The sequence below is a fragment of the Conger conger genome, chromosome 4, assembly GCF_963514075.1.
Source record: "Conger conger chromosome 4, fConCon1.1, whole genome shotgun sequence".
NCBI classification, from domain to species: domain Eukaryota; kingdom Metazoa; phylum Chordata; class Actinopteri; order Anguilliformes; family Congridae; genus Conger; species Conger conger.
The window spans coordinates 18,439,521-18,459,914 of record NC_083763.1 but is presented as its reverse complement, the minus strand read 5'-3'; the positions used below and the strand labels follow the sequence as shown (position 1 = coordinate 18,459,914).

Sequence of the window (20,394 nt, the reverse complement as noted above, 5' to 3'; positions counted from 1 at the left end):
CTATTTCAAAAAAACATTGCTATGTTGCTGCAGACAGACCTGAATACATTGTAACTTCAAAGCCTCCCCACACTATGTTAACTCCACCATTCGTAGCCCTGCTGACCATTAAAACAATTTCAAAAATCTCTTAGCAATACAGTTATACCTACTAATCTGAGCAATTGTTTTCTTCAAAACTACACAAATATATTTCTTGAACAGGCTTTTACACAAAGATATGTATTGTGCTACCAATATGTATATCATCAAGTTGAGTTCTCACTTCACAGAGGTCTCAGTTCCAAGAATAATTAAAACACATCTCATCGTTTATGACTCATAATGAGGGCCACGTTATTTTTCCAAACTACACGTGTCTCTCAGACTAGAAACAAAGCTGGTGAAATGTACTTCCTTTATTTCGGAATTTGTAGATGGGTTACCCCATTGCCAAGTTCTATACCTCTTGCTACTCTGAAAATATTTTTTTTTGCAGAAACAGCATGTTATGCTTATTCTCTTTATCCCTGTGAGATACTCCCTGTACTGTGTTTGCAAGAACATGTGGTCTTCAATCCATCATTTGTGTTTCAGAACTTATATTATTATTAACGACAGAATGTATTTTTGAAGCAGTCAATTCAACAGCAGAGGATGGATTTCTGAAAGATGGAATCTGTGTGGTGATTTAAGAGTTGTGGTCATGAGGTCTTGACTGCAGAACGCTGGTGACTGGGACAATGTGTGGAAATGCCTTAATGTAATTGGTTATGGACACTGCCATAAAAAGAAGAAAAGTCCTTGTGACCGCCCTTCAGTGATGGTTCATTGGTCATGTTGGTTGTAAAATTGTTAGAGTTTTCTGGTCATGTTCATATACTTAGGCTTCCTGTTTATCACTCATTACCAATGCTTTAAATGGCAACTCATTGTAACTGACATGTGGTCATGTTGACCAATCAACTGCCTCACAGATGCCAGGCAGCTGCTCAGTAAGAATGAGCTTGTGAAATGTAGTATGCAGGACCACCCCAGGTCCTGTAGTTACTGTAGTTGCTCTCTATTTATCTGTGATACAGTTTCATATTTGAATGTACAGGGCCATAAATGTAGTTCAGTCAGACAACTCAGGAGGAATTAAGCAATGTTTATTGAGGTTTAATGCAAACTTTGGCCTCGGCTCTGCCTCTCATCACTCCCTGTTGTAAAGCCTGCTGAAACAGGAAGTGACTACAAACCACCCCCTCATGGGGATCTTAAGAAGCAGAGCTCACTGCTGGATGCTGGGGTGGTGGTAGAAGCGTATATTTTTAGGGCATGAATCCAAATAAGGCAGTGCAGCAGAAAGCGCAATGGCTTTAGCATGCAGAATGAACCAGGCAGCAGGGCAGCTTTGTATGGCCGCATCAGGGCAGATGCAGCAGCAGCTAGCAGGCAGCATAGCATGGCAGAGCATGCAAAATGAGCATGGGTCTAAACAGATGAGGTTGGTGCTTTGTAGAGCCCCTCTCATTAGACGTAAACATCATGTGAGGGGACAGCGCTTCTTGAGTTGTCTGCCCGAACTAGCTCTGCAGGCTTTGCATCATTATTTTACATATTACCTGTATAGTCTAGTTTCATGTCTAAGAAATGTGTTACAAATTCTTTAAACATCGAACATCTACGATTTATCCAAGGTTATTGGAAGTATGATGCATTCCTAATAATTGTAATTAGATGGCAAAACTGGACATCAATACAATCCCTTTTCTAAGGCAACTGTACAGTAAATACAAAACTGTCCAAAACAAAGGAAACACCATAGGATCCCTCTCTGTGAAGGGACTTGATGATGTGTCCTTGAAGATGCTGAGCTGTAGATTGATATTTGTAGGAGGCTGATTCGGAGCTGATTTGGAAATGATGCTTACTCATTTCAGTCAAGGAGTGTCTTTTCCTCAGACTTCCAACATTGTCTAAGCCACTGTTTCTTGTGAAACATTTCCTAGCCTAACCTACTACCTACAACAGCCTCTTCTCACAGATGTCTATTTAATATTCTTTGTAACCCTCGTTTTTTAAGTGTTTCCTTTATTTTGTCAGTTACCAGTAGGTGACTGTATATAATGCTTGGCTGAGAAGAAGAATTGCCTTCTTTAAACCGGCAGCTGCCTTATTTCATCCCATACTGTCCATAGACACAAAACATACGCAAGCATTAGCTGAACAAATTGAAATTGAAAAAGACAGAAAAATTGAAATTTCTTATCGCTTCCCATACTCAGCGAGACTAGATCAGATAAAGAGGCCTTGGGACTGTATTTCTATAAGTGCTATTGTGTTTCCTCCTCTCTGTGCTGTATGCTCATCTGGTTTAGGCTGAGTTTGATGGAGCAGCTGCCCTGAATGGGAAAGGCTGAAATCTGTGGCTCCCTTGGTGAAACGTGTGTTCTGTAGGATTATGGGCATTGTTTTCCAAACTCTAAAAGTTTTTAGAAGCCTTACAGAAGTGGGTTACTGTACTACACTGTGTCTCATGCCAACATGGTTATTGATTTTGCCGTTTACAGGTTTTTACTGGCCTGTCAATGCTATTTTCTCAGGATTATTTACAAATGCAGACTCTTCCAGAAGAATAGCAGTACATACATGTCTAATGTTCACATTAAATATTTTTAAATGGGTGGCAAGAAAATGTGGTGTTTTGATGTGTTTTGGTGCTGGTGTACAGACAGGACTTAATCTTGCTCATGTTGATGTTTGATAATATTCTGCAGCTTGTGTCTTCTGAATTTGTGATAGAATTCAATTAAGAGTTATGACAGCCTTTCATAATTGCTTCTGAATGACTGCCATGCTCAGTGTATATATACAGCCTATTTTTAGAGAGCAGAGCAGCTGATGAATGACCTGTGTTTCCCTGTTCCCTCCCCTGTGCAGGAAAGCCGGTCTCTGTTGATGTGCCTTGTGTGGGTGTGTATTCAGGAGGGGGGCAGCATGAGCGCTGGCTAGGGGTCTGGCCCTGGGTACCTGGGGGTCTGTCGGCCTGTGGGTCTGGGAGCAGGGGGGCCTGGGTGCCTCGGAGCAGGAGGGGCCTGGGGCTGGGGGGGTCAGGGGGAAGTAAACCCCCCCTCTGCCAGTCCAGTTGAAAAAAATACAGGCAGAAAAAGAAGAGAAACTTGAGGGAGCTAATGAAAAACAAGGGTGACAGCTGACCCAAAATGCAGAGCGCATGCCTGGGATTGCACCTCCACGGGGGGGCCACTGCAAGGAAAAGGTTGTTTCAGCCAATTATTTACAGACTTGGAGATTTGGGGTGGGTTTGTTTCAGGACTGGGGTGAGGATGAGCAGAGCTGGAGGGGGTTGAAATGCACTGGGGTTGAAATGGTTGGCGGATTTGTGGGGAGTAATGTGGTATTTATTAGAGGGGGGAAATAACTGTAGAAGGCTACCAGCAGCGCAAGCCTCACCCCTGCCACCGTTAGACGTGTTTTATTTACGGCTGTTTTCCCCATTCCAGACTCTGCTGGCCTTGACCTCAGAGGTGTGTGTGGTATGAAGAGTGTCACGCCATATTACCCCCCTGATTACATGTTCCCTCCTCACATCCACTATGAGAATTATGTACGCTTTCATGCTTTTAAATTCAGCCAATTCATGTTGGAATTCATGTCACTATATACTGCATCGTGAATACTTACTGTATGTTCAGTGGGGTCCAGAATTATTGGCGCCAATACCTCAAAATCCACACTGAAATGGTTCTGTGACAACAAAATCAAGAGGGTAGTTGATAAGTGCAAACTCAAGAATGTGAAGGATCTTGCAAGGGGTGGTGTTCCTTAAACTTGTCAAGCATTACAGGAAAAGCCTGCATGTTGTTATAATTGTACTATCCCTGGGGACCAATAATTATGAAACCTTGATTTTGATTAAATGTATTTTTTATTAAATGAATGTGTGATTCTGGTTGGTTCCATTGAAATGAATAAAGTACAGTATTTTTCATATGTTGGCATTTTGAGTTTATGTCAATAATTTTATTGTTTCTTTTTTTATTGCAGTCAGGGGTGCCACTAATTCTGGAGCCCACTGCATATACCTATGAACACTGTATACACAGTAATTATTTGCCCTTGTAATTCTTTTCTTAATGATCACTATTGTTTGTTTTGGGGATATACATATACTTGACAGTGGATGTAAAGTGCACAAGTCCTCAAACAACACTGTAGTACTGTCAATGGTGAGAATGAGCTAAAGAACTGGCCAAAACTGCGCCTGAAGAATTTGTGTTTGGGGGAGATAAGAGAGGGACTGTTAAAAGGACCCATTTAAGTTCTGTTAATAATTGACTCCCTTTTAACAGTAATGATTACACTGTTGAGTAGTGGGAGTTCATGAGCAGTTCAGCCCCCATTCCAGGGGCTACAGAAAAGAAAACAAGTGCATAGAGGACTTGAACCGATCCAGCTCATGAGAAGACAATTAGTTCGATTCTCTGATAGTTGAAACGAGGAGAAAAAGGGATTTTACACGGAATTCCTGAGCCGAAACAGCATAACTGTTATTGTTAATCCCTGTTTTATTTTCCGAGGCACTTCTCTGCTGTAGACAGACAGCAGCACCGGTCACCTGACCAGCACATTGAGCAGCTAGAATTGAGTCTCTCTGCAGCCCTATCAACATTACCCTGGGTTTTTTTTTGGTCTTCTGCTGAAGTTGAGGGGAAGAAAGGGGGCAGGCAGGCAGGCAGGCAGGCTGCAGTACAGAGGAGCTGCACAGTAGCTGCAAACAGCAGGTGAGAGGAAACCCTGTCTCTCTGGGGAACTGGAAAAGCAGTGGACGCTAGAGGTTTGTACCAAGCTGTGGGTCTTCTCTCTCGCATGCGTGCGTGTGTCCGTGTGTATGTGTGTGTGTGTGTCCGTCCGTCCGGTGTGTACACACCGGCTTATGTTACTACGCGCACGTTCGCTCAATTGGATAGTGATAACAGCCCGCTAGCACAGCTGCTGCAGTGCAGGAGAAAGTGACAGGCATTTCACACACTCGGGGTGGATTATGCGGTCTCTCTCTCTCCGGGGGCCGGAGCCCCGCTCGTCCCCCGCCGTGTCCGGCAGGAGAGCGCGCGCATCGGCGGGGTGAGAGCCGTTTCCTCCGCGACGCGGGCTTTTTCTGCTGTGTGCTGCTGTTTTGTTATTGAGCGTTTGCGAGTGCGGGGAGTTGTTGCCATGCAGGCTTTCGCTGCAGCAGGAGGCGGGGGTTTCAGCGCGTGTGTGTGGAAATCGGTGCGTGACGGGAGAGGAGCACTGCCAGCCGGCTGCACGGAGCGCGTTCCCTTCAGGTGGGACGGGTAGCCAGCTCATGTGAAGTGACAGTGCTGTAATTGATACACGTATCTGCGTGGCGGTCTGCGTCTCAGGCACCGTAAGGTCCCGCGTTCCGGTCCTCCCCCCCTTCTCCTGACATCTCCGGTACAGAGGATATGGCTGGCATCATCGCCTGTGACACCAGGTGTGTTGTTTTTCTCTTAAAGAAAAGGCATTTGAGCCCGTTATGGGTTTTGCATGTAAGCGGTGCGTGTTCGTTAGCGAAGCGCTGCTGCGTTTGTACATTAATGTCATTTCCACTAACGGGGGAGAAAGGCTCTGCCTCATCATCACGGAGGAATAGCACTTGCCGGGGGGCTCAGATGAATAATTTATATACGTATGAGATGTTCCATTTCACTAATGAAAGCCACTGGACCACTTGTCTGGTGTGCTGCCCGCATACTCTGCAGTGTGTCCCCACAGAGGAGGCATTGCAATGATAAGGAGATAAAGCAGGTCTGTTGTGCTGCGGAGAGATGGGGACCCTTATGTTACAGAGCATGTGGAGGGTGATGCTGGCTGCACCTCCATGATAACGCCAGCAAGGGCTTCAACCGGCCCTCCTCTCTACACTCTCAGAAATGCAGTGACAGTGGAGGTACATTTTTGTCCTTCAGGGTGATCACATTTCCCAAACGTGCCCTGTAAGTACAGTAATGTTCTCTTTGGGTACAAATGAGTATGTTTGCCAAGCAAGAAATGGAAAATTAATTATATATTGCTGTCTAACAGTACAATTTTATGTTCCTGTAGGGTACCGCCCCAGCGACGAGCATTTTAGGCACTTTTCGTACCTTTATTTATGAGAGTGTACCCCTGACACTGTACACATGTTTTGAGCAGAACGATTTCTTCGGAAACACTGGCTGTGCTACGATTACAAGCCCAATGCCGGTCATTTGTGCGGAACAGACATTTATTGTTCATATTCTGGTAAGAAGAGCATGAGGAATGGTGGTTAGATGGTCGGCCAGTAATAACAAGAAGGTCACGAGGGGCCCAGGTCTACCTTGGTGTCTGACAGTGCAATCCTGAAGACGTGGGGTAACAGGGAGGTTTGACTGCGGATCGATGAAATCCTCTGAAATGGGAGTAGCATCAGTGACAAGTCACATGACACATGATTTCACCTTTGATGCGTGAAAGCATCCTATTGGCTGTTTCAATGGGTGTCACTTCAGACAGGGGAATGCACATAATATGTACTGCTCCAGTTTTACTTTTCTGTTTTTTTATCTATTTTATTTATTCCATTGGAAGACAGTAATTTTGTCTGGTATGCCAATACATGTGAAGTAAGTGGGAGAGAGTCAGGGAGGCATGTGAGCTCAAGGCAAGTGAAGATAAAAGGCCTTCGGGGGAGAGATTGTAGTCATGTGAAAGTGCCCATGCTGTTCCAACAAGGAATCTCCACTGGAAAAAATGTGGAGAATGCTCAATTAAGAATATCTCTTGTTTGATTTCTGTTTTGCCATCGCTTACTTTTTTGCTATTTGCATTTTTTTAAAATCTGAAGTTGTTTATAAACACAATGGAGCAAGGTGTTATGGGATTGTCAGCTGTTTGGTTCTAAAGTCTCACTTTTTGAAGGAGCCAAATTGAGACTGAGTTTCAAGGGGTGTTTTTTTTAGGGTCATTGATTTGATTTGAAACCAAGGCATTCAGTTGAGTATAAATAAATTAATGCAAATCAGTGACCGTAAAACACACACCACTGTATAACAATAACTGCCAAAGCATCTTCAAAGCGTGAGAATTTCGAGCCAGGTAGTCAGTTATCCCCCAGTGCACTTCTCTGTCGTGTTTATGATGGTTTATTCTGCGGAGATTTTAAGGTTAATAATGTTCAGCCAGAATGACAGTAGTTTGAGAGAAAAAGACACAGCTCACTGGTTTTAGCTTCTAAATATAACCCGTGGTAGCTGTTCTTCACCCTGTTCACCTTCCCTCTCGGTCACAAAGACAACATGAGCACATCACATTATTTCTGCCTCACGTCCGTGGTGGATTCGGTTATTGCATGAATGTAATTTGATTTTGGACGGAGGGAGAAACATGATAAGCTCTGACTTTCAATTAAGGACCCACTCCCTCCCCTTGAACCTGTGCAGTTCATTTGGTCAAGTGTACAATGTAAAAATATATACGTTGAAATGAATGTGCTGAATTGACTAATTTATAGCACTCACTGGAGGGAAATTAATAGCCTGTATGGATTTAGAATGCCTGTCCATTGCCACCTCTCTGGAGTGGTAATTACATTAAAGTGTTGTGCTTGTAGATCACACGGTCCCTTGGGACTGCAGAATGTGCGCATATAATTTTGTAAGTTGCGTTTTATGGCTTTGACTTTGGCACAGTGCAGTCAGGTCTTTGATAATTTTTGCTAGCTTCTCTGTGGTTTTTGACTTTGAGCTGACAGAGACAGTCATAAAACTATTAAAAGATAACACTATGGAGAGTTTAAGCCCCTTATCCAGCTCTGTCTATTCCTCTGCTCTCTCCCACCTTCATTAATCTACCTTTCCACTCTTGAGCATGGAGTTGAAGCCATAAACCTAATGGATTCCACCATCGATCTGTTGAAATCCAACAGCTGCAGATTTTGCTGCCTAGGTGAATGCTATTTCAAATTCCAATAACATCATCAATTTTAAGGCTGAAAGAAAGTGAAAGAACCTGGTTTTCCATTGTACATGTACTTGCTGAAAGTGAGAGTTTGATGTTAAAAAATATATTCATTTGCGAAGTTTCTGAGTTACTAGTACTAACATGGAAAGGTTTGAGTCAAAGGGATGTTTATGTTTCTGGTGTTTTAATCACTTAATTGTATTATTGTATTCATACTCCATGACAGTTTTTTTTGTAAGAAATAATTTTGGATGAAGCTTGGTTTGCATTTTTTGATAACATTTTTTTATTTTTTTATTATCTCAAGTATTTAGAACATGCTTCTCAAAGGACACTGGCTATATTTACTGGAATGATTTTGCTTGTCATATAATTTTTTCATATCATATCATATCATTGAAATCAGTTTTTAGGTTTTCTGATGGGAATGACATTTTGCTGTGACAACTTTGAAAAATGAATCATAATATCAAAAATGATCAAAGCTGTGCTACGATCCTTGTTCCAGAACACTTAGTAAAGATTTTGAAATAGTAAAACTAAAAACGGAATTTAAAAAGATTTAATTTAAAAAAATGTCTAAAGTCGAAAGTGCCCCTAATTGAAGAATCTCCCATTTACAGGAAGCTGGCACATCAGAGTTAGAGAGGCTTCTTGGTAAAAGAAGGGTAAGAATGAACTAAGAATAAAGAATAGATCTAAATGGCTTGACACAGTATGCAGTATTTCTTTAGCAGAACTGAAGGCTTGGGTTTGGATAAGCCTTTGTTTAATAAAGGGGCATTATCAGGGTGGATGTTTCTGTCTGTTTCCTTCCTGTGTTGCCAGTTATGCTTGGCTCAGAGGTATTTACACAGTAGACCTAGCTCCACAGGTTGTACTGGAGAGGCCAATGTCTCCTTTCTTTGGTTGACCTCCACTCTGGATAACTTTGTTTCTTTTGTAAAGTTTATACTACATGTGGTGCTGTGCACAAAAAGCCTTCATTGCATTACATTACATTACATCATTCGTGTTTAGCACAACTTCTTCATAATGTTTCCTGGTTAGTACAGTATTCTAAACTTTACACCACCCTGTGTTGCCTTTAAGTTCATATATGAAACAACTGAAGGTAAGCAGGGCTGGGCTTATCTACAGTAATATTTGGATTGGGTAGCTCCTGGGAAATGGATGCTGCTACTTGTTATGTTGTTAGACCAGTATGGGATACTTTTCCCTCTGGACAAATAAAATCTAACATCCTAGCAGAGTGAAGGTGGCATTGTACTGAAGGCACCTTGCCTTCTGTTGGTTGAGGTGTTCAACTAAGGTTCTGTGATCATATGAAAGATCCGTTTTTCAAAGAGCATCAGTGCTACCCCTGGTGCCCCGGTCAATTTCCCACATACCTCACCTTGTCATTCCCCATATTATATACACAGTGTCATTCCCGACTCATTACTTTACTACTTACTACTTCCCTTCATTGTATTGGTCATAAATGCAAATCAGAATTAAGCTTTCTTTTTATCTACCTGGTTAAATAAAGTAAATAGTATATTAGATTAATGATGAGAAGATTACAGGTTTGAATAATGGGTGAGGAAGGTACTGAATCCAAATAGGTGCAGTAAACGCATCCGGTTTTGTGAATAGCCACTCAGCGAGCACTTTATTTGGTATTTATTAGACTTCTTTTTTTTACTTTAATTGGTCTCGGTTCTGCTGCTGTGGCCTATCCACTTAGAGGTTTGCACACTACTGTTGTAATGTGTGGTTATTTGTGTTACTGTCCCCTTCCTGTCAGCTTAGACCAGTCTGGCCCCTTGATTTTTTTTGCACAATTCTCTGCAAACTCTAGAGACTATTGTGCTTGAAAATCACAGGAGATCAGCAGTTTCTGAGATACTTAAACCATCCTGTCTGGCATGAACTATCATTCCACGGTTAAAGTCACTTAGATTACATTTCTGACATTTGGTCTGAACAACAGCTGAACTTCTTGGCTGCATCTGCTTGCTTTTATGCATTTAGTTGCTGCCACATTATTGGTTGAATAAATATTTGCATTAACAAGCTGGTGTACAGGTCTACCTAATAAATTACTCACTGACTGTATATTTATATATATATATTTTTTAAATGCTTTTGAAAAGGGCATGTGCTCTATATGTAGCAAACTATTCAGCAAACTACCCTTTCTCTGAAAAATAACTGCTATATATCAAACAATGTTCTACCCAGGAATGAGCCAAGAAATATGTGATTTATGATAAAATCAAATGTACACATACACAGTAGGAAACTACTGAATCGAAAAATACTTAATTCTCATCACACATGTAAACAAAAACTGTTTACACTGCCATAGAAGTAATATGAATGAATGGAAAAGCCCAATTTACTTTCTCAGACAAATTCCAGATGTTCAAGCTCTCCCTTGCCTCACTATGCAAGTCATCCTTCACATTCAAGAAAAAAATAACCAATTAAATGAGCGGCCTTCTGTTCCAGTTGGATAATTGGCTGAATATCCATACCTACTGTAGTCAGCGATTATCAGCTGCATTTTAGTGCTGATGAGTAGGTTGGGGAAGGCTCAAGAGCAGCAGAATTTTCTCAAAAAATCTTTTCTAGGCAGAAAATTCCTCTGCCTCCTGCTGCTATCCTGCTGGGTGATGCAATAAGAGACCACAGCTTCTTTTAGGTGGTTTCTGCAGCATATCAGATGTGAGTTGGAACTCTTGGAGGGGATACTCATTCACAGTTTGGAGAGAATAGATTAATTTAGTCGGGGGGAAAATTAGCTCAGGAGGTCCTGTAACAAGTGGTCGTCTGGCATTCAGAGGGTTCCCAGTTCAATCTCCCACCCTGGGTGTGTTGATCCCTGTGTTCTTCCTGATGCTGATGCCTGACCCTCACTTGTGGTTACACTACTGTACTGTCTTTGGAGGAGATTTATAACCTGTTATTGTGGATTCTGAGAGGGTTAAAATGTTAGAATAAGCAAGCCACTTATCTTTAATCTTTACACTCTACTATGGTTGTCTGTGTTCTTGTCTACCTGGTCGTTCCAGAACCACAAGTCACAACATGTGCCAACTTGTGCATGAAATCCACAAAAAATTGTGGACACATGTGGAGCTGTCCACCCAACAGTGTGAGCTTAGGGGGAAATAAACCAACTGCAGGTCACATTGTTCTGTTTGCTTCCCCCTGATGGTGTCCTAGACATACTGTACCTGCCACTGAGGTTCCTGTGAGCTTTTAAGAATTGACTCATGCTGGGTTTTAACCTGCCCTCTGACTGTGGCCGCTCTACAGCATTTATCACCTGGAGCCAGTGGTTATTTATTGTGCTCGGGGACAGATAGCTAGCTGGGTGAGTGCACCAGTACTGGGACCATAAGTGCCCCCCACCCCCTCCATTTACCGTATTGAAAGCCTATACACTTCTTAGGTGGATTTGACATGTCTTTGGTTGCTAAGCCCTTAGGTCTCAAAATGATAATGTTAGATTGAGACTTCAAAGTGATGCATTAGCACCATGGTGCTGAATGTCTCCCTGGCAGAAGTTTTCCCCATGACTAATGGCACCTGCTGCTCCTTCTCCTCTGTTTTCTGCGTTCTGCTACAATTGTCTGGTACTAAAGACTGAGTTACAGGATATTTTCTGAAAGCCTGTATGTTGCCTTAAAAAAAGCTATTGTGAAAATTCCAATGTTCCTCAACTAAACTGTAAGATCTGATCTTGATAATGGCCCATCCACCCCATACGTCCTCTTACCTTTGGGTATGGCTTTACATTATCATCATGTTAAAAGGTGAGCAAGAACATTAGGCTTGTTCATGGTTAGATATGGTGCATGTTGTGTTCTGAATACTTACACATAGAGACAAGGAGTTTCCTCAAAATATGTCTTCACTGTAGGGTCATGAACTTCATACAGCTTCTACTGGGCTAGGAAAAAAGGTCAGTGCTTTGAGAGGTTGATTATATCCAAATGGATGTATGTCATATCAGCTATTTGGAACAAGTTAATAAATGTGTATTTATTTTAAGTTGGGTAATGGTAGGTTTACAGGGAAATGAGTCTCTTTGATAGTTCTTGCAATTTATAAAACTGCAATTAAAATGTAGACTATTGTTGCTGGCCTATTTCAATGTCCCCTGCAGCAGCTGTTAGCTGCTTATGAGTAATGTACATATAAAGAAACCTAAATGACATTCATTGGTACTTAAATAGCATTTATTCAGATTCAAACCTACATTTAGAATCAGAATTAGTTATGACTATGTATTAATTATGGACATCTGAAAAAAGTGCATTTGTGATTGTGATGGTTTAAGACCATTAGTGAGTGCCACTGCTTTCTGAGTTTGGGAAAAAGTTTTTTTTTTCAAGAGTTAGATTACTTGTAGTGCTTAAATATGGAGCAGTGTAATGGAGTACAAACATGGTGAAACTGGCATTAAACATCAAAGCCTGAGACCTCAGAGAACTATCTCCTTTGCTCACCCAGCTTCTATAACCATCATAATAACAACCACACATTCATGGAAAGAGATATTCATTCAGGGCACTGCATGATTACTTTTTAAGCAAATGTATTTTTTCCATTTGTTTATGTCCATATACCTATATTAAAATGTATAACTGACAACTTTAAAAAGCCCAAGATGAATGTAGAATAAAATGTTATTTATAATTCACAAGTAAACATTGATCAATTTTATTTTTTCAGGTTGCAAATACTGACCACATGAGATTAAATCAATGACACTGAAAAACTCAAGTGATGGACAAGAAAAATGGTAGGAATTTTCTATTTATTTTGAATTGATCTGGAAGCCAGTGCAGCATATCAATATGGCTGATATAATAGAGCTGAACTCTAACAGAGCTAAGCTGCATGTCGCTGTGATTATATTTTATTCAAGCCTTTAACTTATAAATTCAATAAAAATGCAAGGCTAACCACATACACTGCACTTTATACTGTACTGAATGTATTTATTGATATCATTGCGTCTTAACAAATATTTTAACATTGATGTTTCAGCAAATGGCTTTTCCTCAAAAGCCCCTGAAAGTGGTAGTCAGCGGAAGCAGCTGCCATACTCCGTTGAAACCCCATATGGATTTCACCTGGACTTGGACTTCCTCAAATACGTCGATGACATTGAGAAGGGCAATACCATCAAGAAGGTTCACATCCAGCGTAGGAACAAGGGCCCCAAATTCAGCACTTTGCCTCGTAACTTCAGCCTCCCTGGCCATGCCTCCAGAGCTGCCCCCAAGGACAGCTGGACATCCACGTCCACCCTGGGCCCCAAACCCAAGTCACGGGTCATGGAGGTCCAGCAGATCTTTGAGTTTCGTGCCTGTGAGGGTGGGTCTCAGGGCCACCCCAGGGCACCTGGAGTTATCCACAAATCCAACAGAGAGGATGGTAGCGTCAGGGAATTTGATGAACAGCCCCTGGGCATTCATGTCAGGCCACATCTACTGAGAGCGTCCAGCATGCCAGTCACAGTCATGCAGAGGAAGAGCTCGGAGCCTGTGGAGGACAAAGGGGCTCAAGCTGCTGGGGACTCTTGCAGAGAGAATGGCTCTTCTGAAAATGTCTTTATTTCCTCCGATATGGACAAGAGGTGTGATGCACCTCAGGATCAGGCGGTGCTGCACCAGCAATTTGCCACAGCTCTACAGAGGATTAGGGAGCTGGAGGAGCAGGTCAGGACTATACCGGAGCTTCGGGCTGAGATCTGCACCCTGCGTAAGGAGAAAGAGCACCTCCTTCTGAAGCTTAACTCCCAAACTTCGCTCATCACTGAGGACAGCATGCAGAATGCAGGGAATGATGGTGCAGGTGATCAAATACAAATTACAGTGACTTCAGAGGAGTCCGTAGTTTCAGATGCAGCTCCGAGTTTGGATCAACAAGTGCTGCCTTCACCGGTCCAGGAGCCTGACCAACACAGTGTAACAGAGCAGCAGGAATCAGAGGTGCATGAAGATACTGGAAGGCCCTTAGAAAATCTATCAGGGAAGCAGGAAGTAGTGCCAGAGAGTCCCTTACCACAGGAACCAACAGAACTAGAACCAGAAGATAGTTCTACTCCACAGGAATTAGTGATGCAAGATGAAATAACAGCTCCTCCACATGAACCAGCAGAAGAAGAACCAGCACAGAGTTCCTCAACACAAGAACTGGTGAAAGATGAAATAGCTGAGAGTTCTTCAGTGCAGGAACCAAGTGAACCAGGCCCGGAGGAATGTTTGATAACACAGGTATTGCCAAAAGACGGAATAGTTGAGTGTTCTTCAGTTCAAGAACCAGCAGAACAAGAACTGGAAGAAAGTTCAACAACACATGAATTGTTAATACAAGACAAAATAGCAGAGTGTTCATTACAAGTACCAACAGAAGAACCAGAACAGGGTCCTTCAACGCAGGAGCTGGTGATGCAATATGTAATAGTAGAGAGATGTAAAACACCAGAACTAGTAGAACAAGAACTGGCAGACAGTCCTTCAACACTAGTATCAGTCAAGCAAGAGGAAGAAACAGAAAGTTCTCCAACACTAGAGCTAGTCAAACATGATGACGAAGCAACAAGTTCTTCAGCACTAGAATCAGTCAAGCAAGAGGAAGAAGCAGAGAGTTCTCCAGCACTAGAAACAGTCAAGAAAGATGAAGAAGCAGTGAGTTCTTCAGCACGGAAATTTGAAGAACATGAAACAACAGAGCCCACGACTGCACCGGAATCTGAAGGGAAAGAAGCAGGAGAAGCTCCTACAGCAGAGGAACCAGTGAAGCAGGATGAACTATCAGAGAACTCTTCAGCACAGGAACCAGTGAAGCAGGATGAACTATCAGAGAACTCTTCAGCACAGGAACCAGCTGAACAAGAGACACTAGAGAGCCCCCCAGCACAGGAATCACTGAAGCTTGATGAAGTATCAGTGAGTTCCCCTGCACAAGAATTCATAGAACAAGAAATAAAAGAGCCACTGACTGCACAGGAATCAACTCAACAAGAAACAACAGAAAGCCCTGTGGTAGAGGAATCAATGAAGCAAGGTGAAGTAGAAGACAATTCATCAACACCTGAAGCAGCGGAACAAGAAACAACAATGGACCCTGTAGCTCAGAAACCAATGGTACAAGATGAAGTATTGGAGAGTTCTTCAGCACGAGAGTCAGTGTTACAAGAGCTGACAGTAGAGACCCTTACAGTAAAAGAAGAAACCACAACATTGGTCATAATGGAGGGACATTCAGGGGAGGAGAAAGTTGTGACAGAGGGAGATCAGTTGAGCAGTGTATCAGAGAACCTTACAATCAAAGTGCTACAGGAGAAACTGATGGCTCTCGAAGAGAAATTCAGCGATGTCAACAAGGAGCTGGAAAATACTAATGCTTTACTGAGAGAGCAAATTGAGGAGAACAAGTTGAAAGAAGAGAGAATAAAATTGCTAACAGAAGAAACAAAGGCTGAGAAGGTACAAGTGGAGCAGGAAAGTGGTGATTTAGGAGACACATCGTCTTCTGATCCTACTCTGACCTGCGATGCCTCGGTGAGCACTGATTCAGCACCAGAGCTGCTCTCCAAAGGAGTTTCCACTGACAGGGAGCCACTGTTGTCTGACACATTGGCTATCACCGTTGAACAACAGAAAAATCTGATAAGTACAACCACTCAGACTGATTTCACAGAAGCTCAGGTCTCCGCTGACACTTTCAGAGTTCAGAAACATGAGGAAGCGGAACTCACCGTGCATTTCCAAGTAGTAGAGAACACTCCTCAGGAAGAACCTTGCAGTAACGTTCAGATGCAGCCTGAGACAGCAGTGGAGGCAGAAAGCTCACAGCCTGCTGCCTCAGATAGCGCTGAGGAAGCAAGCTCCTCGCCCAAAACTACCCAACCCTGCCAGAGCAGCCAAGAGCCGGAGCCCAGTCCCCCAGGGCCGAGCGAGTCCCCGGCCCCAAACGCAGCCATCGGCCAGTACGTGAACAGAATCCAGGGTCTCCTGAATGAGCAGTGGGCAGGCTTGGGCAGTGGGCACCCTGAGATTGCCACCACCCTAAACAAACCTGCCTCCAAGTTCAGCTCCATTCAGACGCAACTGGTCAGCTCACTCAGTGCTCTGTCTGCCTTCTACTCTTCACCAGGACAGAAGGGAGGGTCCAATCGACAAGCAGGTACTGCAGCCCACATAATCACCTGTTTTTTCTCCCAGAGAGAGCAGAAGAGGTGGCTTCTAACACGTCACCTTGTAGCGGCCTTGTATCTATTTAAGATTGATGATCATCAGAAGATTTGTAACATACTGTATGTTAGATTGAGGAATAATGGTATTGTTGGATAGCTCCCATTTGCTGATCAAATACGGAATGCAGTTTTTTCAGCCCCATGTTTTGTCTCAGTAATACCTCATCTCTGCCACATAAAAATGTAACCTGTCCCTCTCTGCTACTACAATATTGATATTTGCCTCAGATATTGTTTAGTCTGTTTAGTTTAGTAAAATACAGCTGAAGGAATAATCAAATGATATTATGAACAACAACTTTCTGTATGCCATGTAAATAGAATTCCTTATGCATTCTTGAGTCAGCCCCAAGAGGTTTACTAAAGACAGTAGAAAGATGTATTTCCAACAATTCGATGAGTGCAATTCTGCCATAATTACAACCATAGACTCTGAGATCTTCTGTTAGCCTAGACAAAGCAAACAAAAATAAAACAAGTAAACATTGTCATGCCTAATGCATTTTTAAAAAGATTCAATAAAATATATGCAATTATTACTTCCAGAGCTTTTCGCAATGGATTTATTCGATTGATTGTTCCAACAGTCACATTCATTTTTTATTATTATTCAATAAAATATTAATTGCTTCTTTATGTTCTCTGTTGAGAGCACACAGGGTATAGTTTGAATATTAAATGGCAGAACACATGCATACATTTTCTATCATCTGACCTTTCAGCACTCAAATCCATAATGAAGAAAAATGACGACAAGCCAGGAAACGGGGGAGCCAAGAAGAACCTCAAGTTTGTTGGCGTAAACGGAGGGTAAACTTTTATTACATTTTCTACATTCACCTGGAGTTACTGTCTGTCCTAAGGCAGATATATTGGACTTAATACTCGGCTAGTTTGTCAGAGGGTGTAGGTAATTAATTCTGCGTGTTTGAACATCCTCCATATTTCACCAAGGGTCTGAGGTAAACAAAAGCACTGCCATGGTAACTTCCCTAAGCACGTGCAGCCAGACATCTATGAGCCCAGTTAAACAACGAAACAGTGTCTGAGACAAAGGGCTGCATCTTGTTAGATTATTATTAGCTCAGCCTGTCAGCTGCATCTGCATACTCCTCACAGCAATTACCCAACAGAAGCAGCTTGCCAACAGTACCTGCTCCCTTATCAAAGAAAGATATCGCCAGGGCTGATAACATCAGGGGAACCTGAGTACACTTGTCAGAGTAACTGTCCTCAGAAGTCTCCTCTGTCTGTAGAACTAATGAAATCACCCACTGAGGGCCTGGGGTATGCCAGGCAGAGGGCCTGCAGCTGGGCTTCTGCTGTTGGAAGATGGTGGGTTTTGAAGAGTGTAATGTTCTGTAGGCTTTGAAAGTGTATTTGATATGTGGCTGAGAGGCCTATGCCTTTTACACCTTCAGGAAATCTCACACACACACACATACACACACATAGTCCATCTCATACAAACACCACGGGCACTGGACAACTCACATAAAACACAGGGAGTAGAACATAACTGGCCAATCATGCTTTGGCTTGTAGAGCAGGTCCATGACTATATATAAAATGAAAGGACTTTCCTCGAATCGGCTTTCCATGTTTTTAAACTTTAAACTCCCAAGGAAAAACAGTGGTTCTTCAAGTCATGACTAGTGCACTGTACCAATGTGAGCTTTGCCTCAGAGCCCATGAAAAGTAGGCCTTTCAGTATTGACATTACTATATGGTGAAACAGTGGTTTTATTCATCTTGGGTTACCTGATTGCTAAGACTTCAGCACTGTGCCCTTATATTTTCTACCCAGTCTCGTGGGATATGCATACCTCTGAGCATGTGTTTACAGAAGAACAATTACGTTCTCACAGGTACACTTTGCTGCAGTTTCTAAATCAAACGTCCACTGGGGGTGCTAAAGGGAAGCATAGACTTTAAATTACTGGAGAAGAGGCACGTTTGCTCAGGAGACGGCCTTCCCGACTCCACTGGTTTAGTGTAGTGGTTCAATCTAGTGGTTAGTACATGAGCTTTTGCCGTTTGTGAAAAGCGTAAATAAACAAACTATATTAAATCTGAACTAATCAAGAAGGAGGGTCCAGAGGGTTGGGGGAAAGGCAATCTCATTTATTTAGTTATTTATTTATTACTTTTTATGTAATGTTTTCTTAAATTCACACAGCCACCACATGACACTAGTCTAGCTAATTGGGTAGTTCTGGAGGACTTAAAAAATGCTTGTAATGTTCCATTCCTGTCTGAGCTTCTTTACCACCCCTAGTGGACATTTCATTTTAAAACTGCAGCAAAGTCTACCTGTGAGAACGTAAGTGTGCTTCTGTAAAGACGTGTTCGTATATGCCATGACACCAGGCTGTATATTTTAGTCACAAAACTGAATTATGTGGAGGGTTATCCTCCATTTCGCAGCCAAAACAGTTTTTTCTTGCTTTTTCCCAAATACTCTTCAGCTGCCTTCCTTTTCCTTTACCACAAGAGGGGCAACACACTCTAAAGTGTGTACACTCCTTCTGGAAGGTTCTGATAGATGGCCTTTTTGCATGCTGCTTCTGTTCACCTGTATCCCTGTGGGAATCCGGGGGTCGAGCTGCTCCTGTTTTTATGAACACGTATAAACATTTATGAAGAGCAGCATTCTGCGCTTGAGACTTGGCTAATAGAGGCCGACAGGAATCCCACACTGTGCGCCTTCCGCTTTTCATCCACAGCACGCCAGCAGAGCCCATAAGGCCGTCCTTTCATCCGTTATTTATTACTATCTTGGAATGGTGTTGAAGACGGCAGGAGCCGAAACGTAAAAATAGAAATAAAATAAGTTGTTCACACTTGCTTGATCAATCATTGGTGTGCAGGCTTCCATGCACGTTTTCATTTATTGTTTTTTCATGCGTCCAGCTATGAGACAACGTCCAGCGAGGAGTCCAGCGAGGAGGATAATGCTGAGGACAGCTCAGAGCCTGAGGAGAAGGAGGAGAAGGAGGAGAAGGAGGGGGAGAAGGAAGAGAAGGAAGGAGACATGGCCGTGCCCGAGGTCGCGACAGCAGAGGAGCCCGCGTGCGAGGGGGCCCAGGCAGCGGGGCCGGACTGTGACACTGTGGCCCCGGAAGCCAGCAGCGGCCTCCAGGAGGAGCAGCCAGGCGGGTAAGGCGAGGAGGAGGCAGCGGGAGTTTAGCGCCGCGTTGTTTATCCGCTGTTACAGTCCTGCGCGGCCAAGTGTGAAGAGCGTGTTTGATCTTGGCACACTCAAAGAGCACACTGAGGATGCCTCAGAGACCGTTCCTGGCCCGGCACAGGAGCCAGACAGTGATATGAGGTGGACGCAGTTCTGCTCTCTGTTCATAACGTTTCTCAGCCTGAAAGGCAGTATAAATCAGGTGACCACTGATGTTTAATATATGATGAGACAAGACCTTGAATGCATGATCCAAAATGTCTGATCCCTCTCAGGGGATATGTAATGTCATCCCAATGCTGTAGACTGTGGAAATGTAACCCTGCCACAACATTTCAGCACGGCAAAAACAGTGTGTCTTAGCTTGGATATTGCATAACATAACCATGATTATAGACTGCCACATATTATTGTTCAGGAAGCTGGAAGCTGCAATTTTCTTTGTATTTTTAAAATGTCTTGCATGGTGCAACATCTTTGCAATGTAACAGGCAAATGCCTATTTATTATGTTTATAAGCGTAAGATTATTGTGTTTACTCTCAGGGAAACAGTAGATGAAGGCTTCATGACGGCTTGCCATTTCATTAAAGATCGGCAGGCAGAGATTGAAGCTCCTGACAAAGAGATGGTAAGTATCCAATTCTTTACTGGTAGATAGTAACTAACAGCGGAATTGTAAAATAAATGGACAATAAACTGTATGATGATACACTAAGTGGAGAACATTACTGTACTTCAAAATGAAATTGAACTGTATATTACCAAACAGATCAATCTGTAAGTGCAAATTCATTTTATGCTTTGTTGGAACAGTGACTTTGAGAGATGGAGTGTAAGAATTGTTCAGGTTTAGGCATAGCTCTACTGGCTGTGGAGTAGTAAAGATCCTTGCTGTAAAGTCCAGCTATGCTACCTTGACCAACTTGAAAATTGAGCTGGTCAACCAGCTAGTGCTGGTAGCTTGTCTGAGT

The 20,394-nt window shown here is 42.7% G+C and overlaps 1 protein-coding gene across 6 annotated transcripts in view; it reads left to right on the top strand.

The window, feature by feature from the left end:
- Positions 1–20,394, top strand: part of kank4 (KN motif and ankyrin repeat domains 4) — a 43,781-nt gene that overhangs the window by 15,164 nt on the left and 8,223 nt on the right. For 2 of the 6 annotated variants that reach the window (XR_009708654.1, XM_061240859.1), the window contains exons 1-6: positions 4,354–4,819; positions 12,697–12,766; positions 13,015–16,161; positions 16,954–17,041; positions 19,145–19,390; positions 19,967–20,051. Coding sequence is in view for 5 of the 6 variants with exons in the window: in XM_061240859.1 (XP_061096843.1) it covers positions 12,751–12,766; positions 13,015–16,161; positions 16,954–17,041; positions 19,145–19,390; positions 19,967–20,051 (3,582 nt within the window). In the remaining variant the exon portion in view is untranslated. Of the gene's footprint in view, positions 1–4,353; positions 4,820–5,360; positions 5,480–12,696; positions 12,767–13,014; positions 16,162–16,953; positions 17,042–19,144; positions 19,391–19,966; positions 20,052–20,394 lie in introns of those variants that run through there. The other 4 variants (XM_061240861.1, XM_061240863.1, XM_061240860.1 and 1 more) reach the window with 3 other exon arrangements.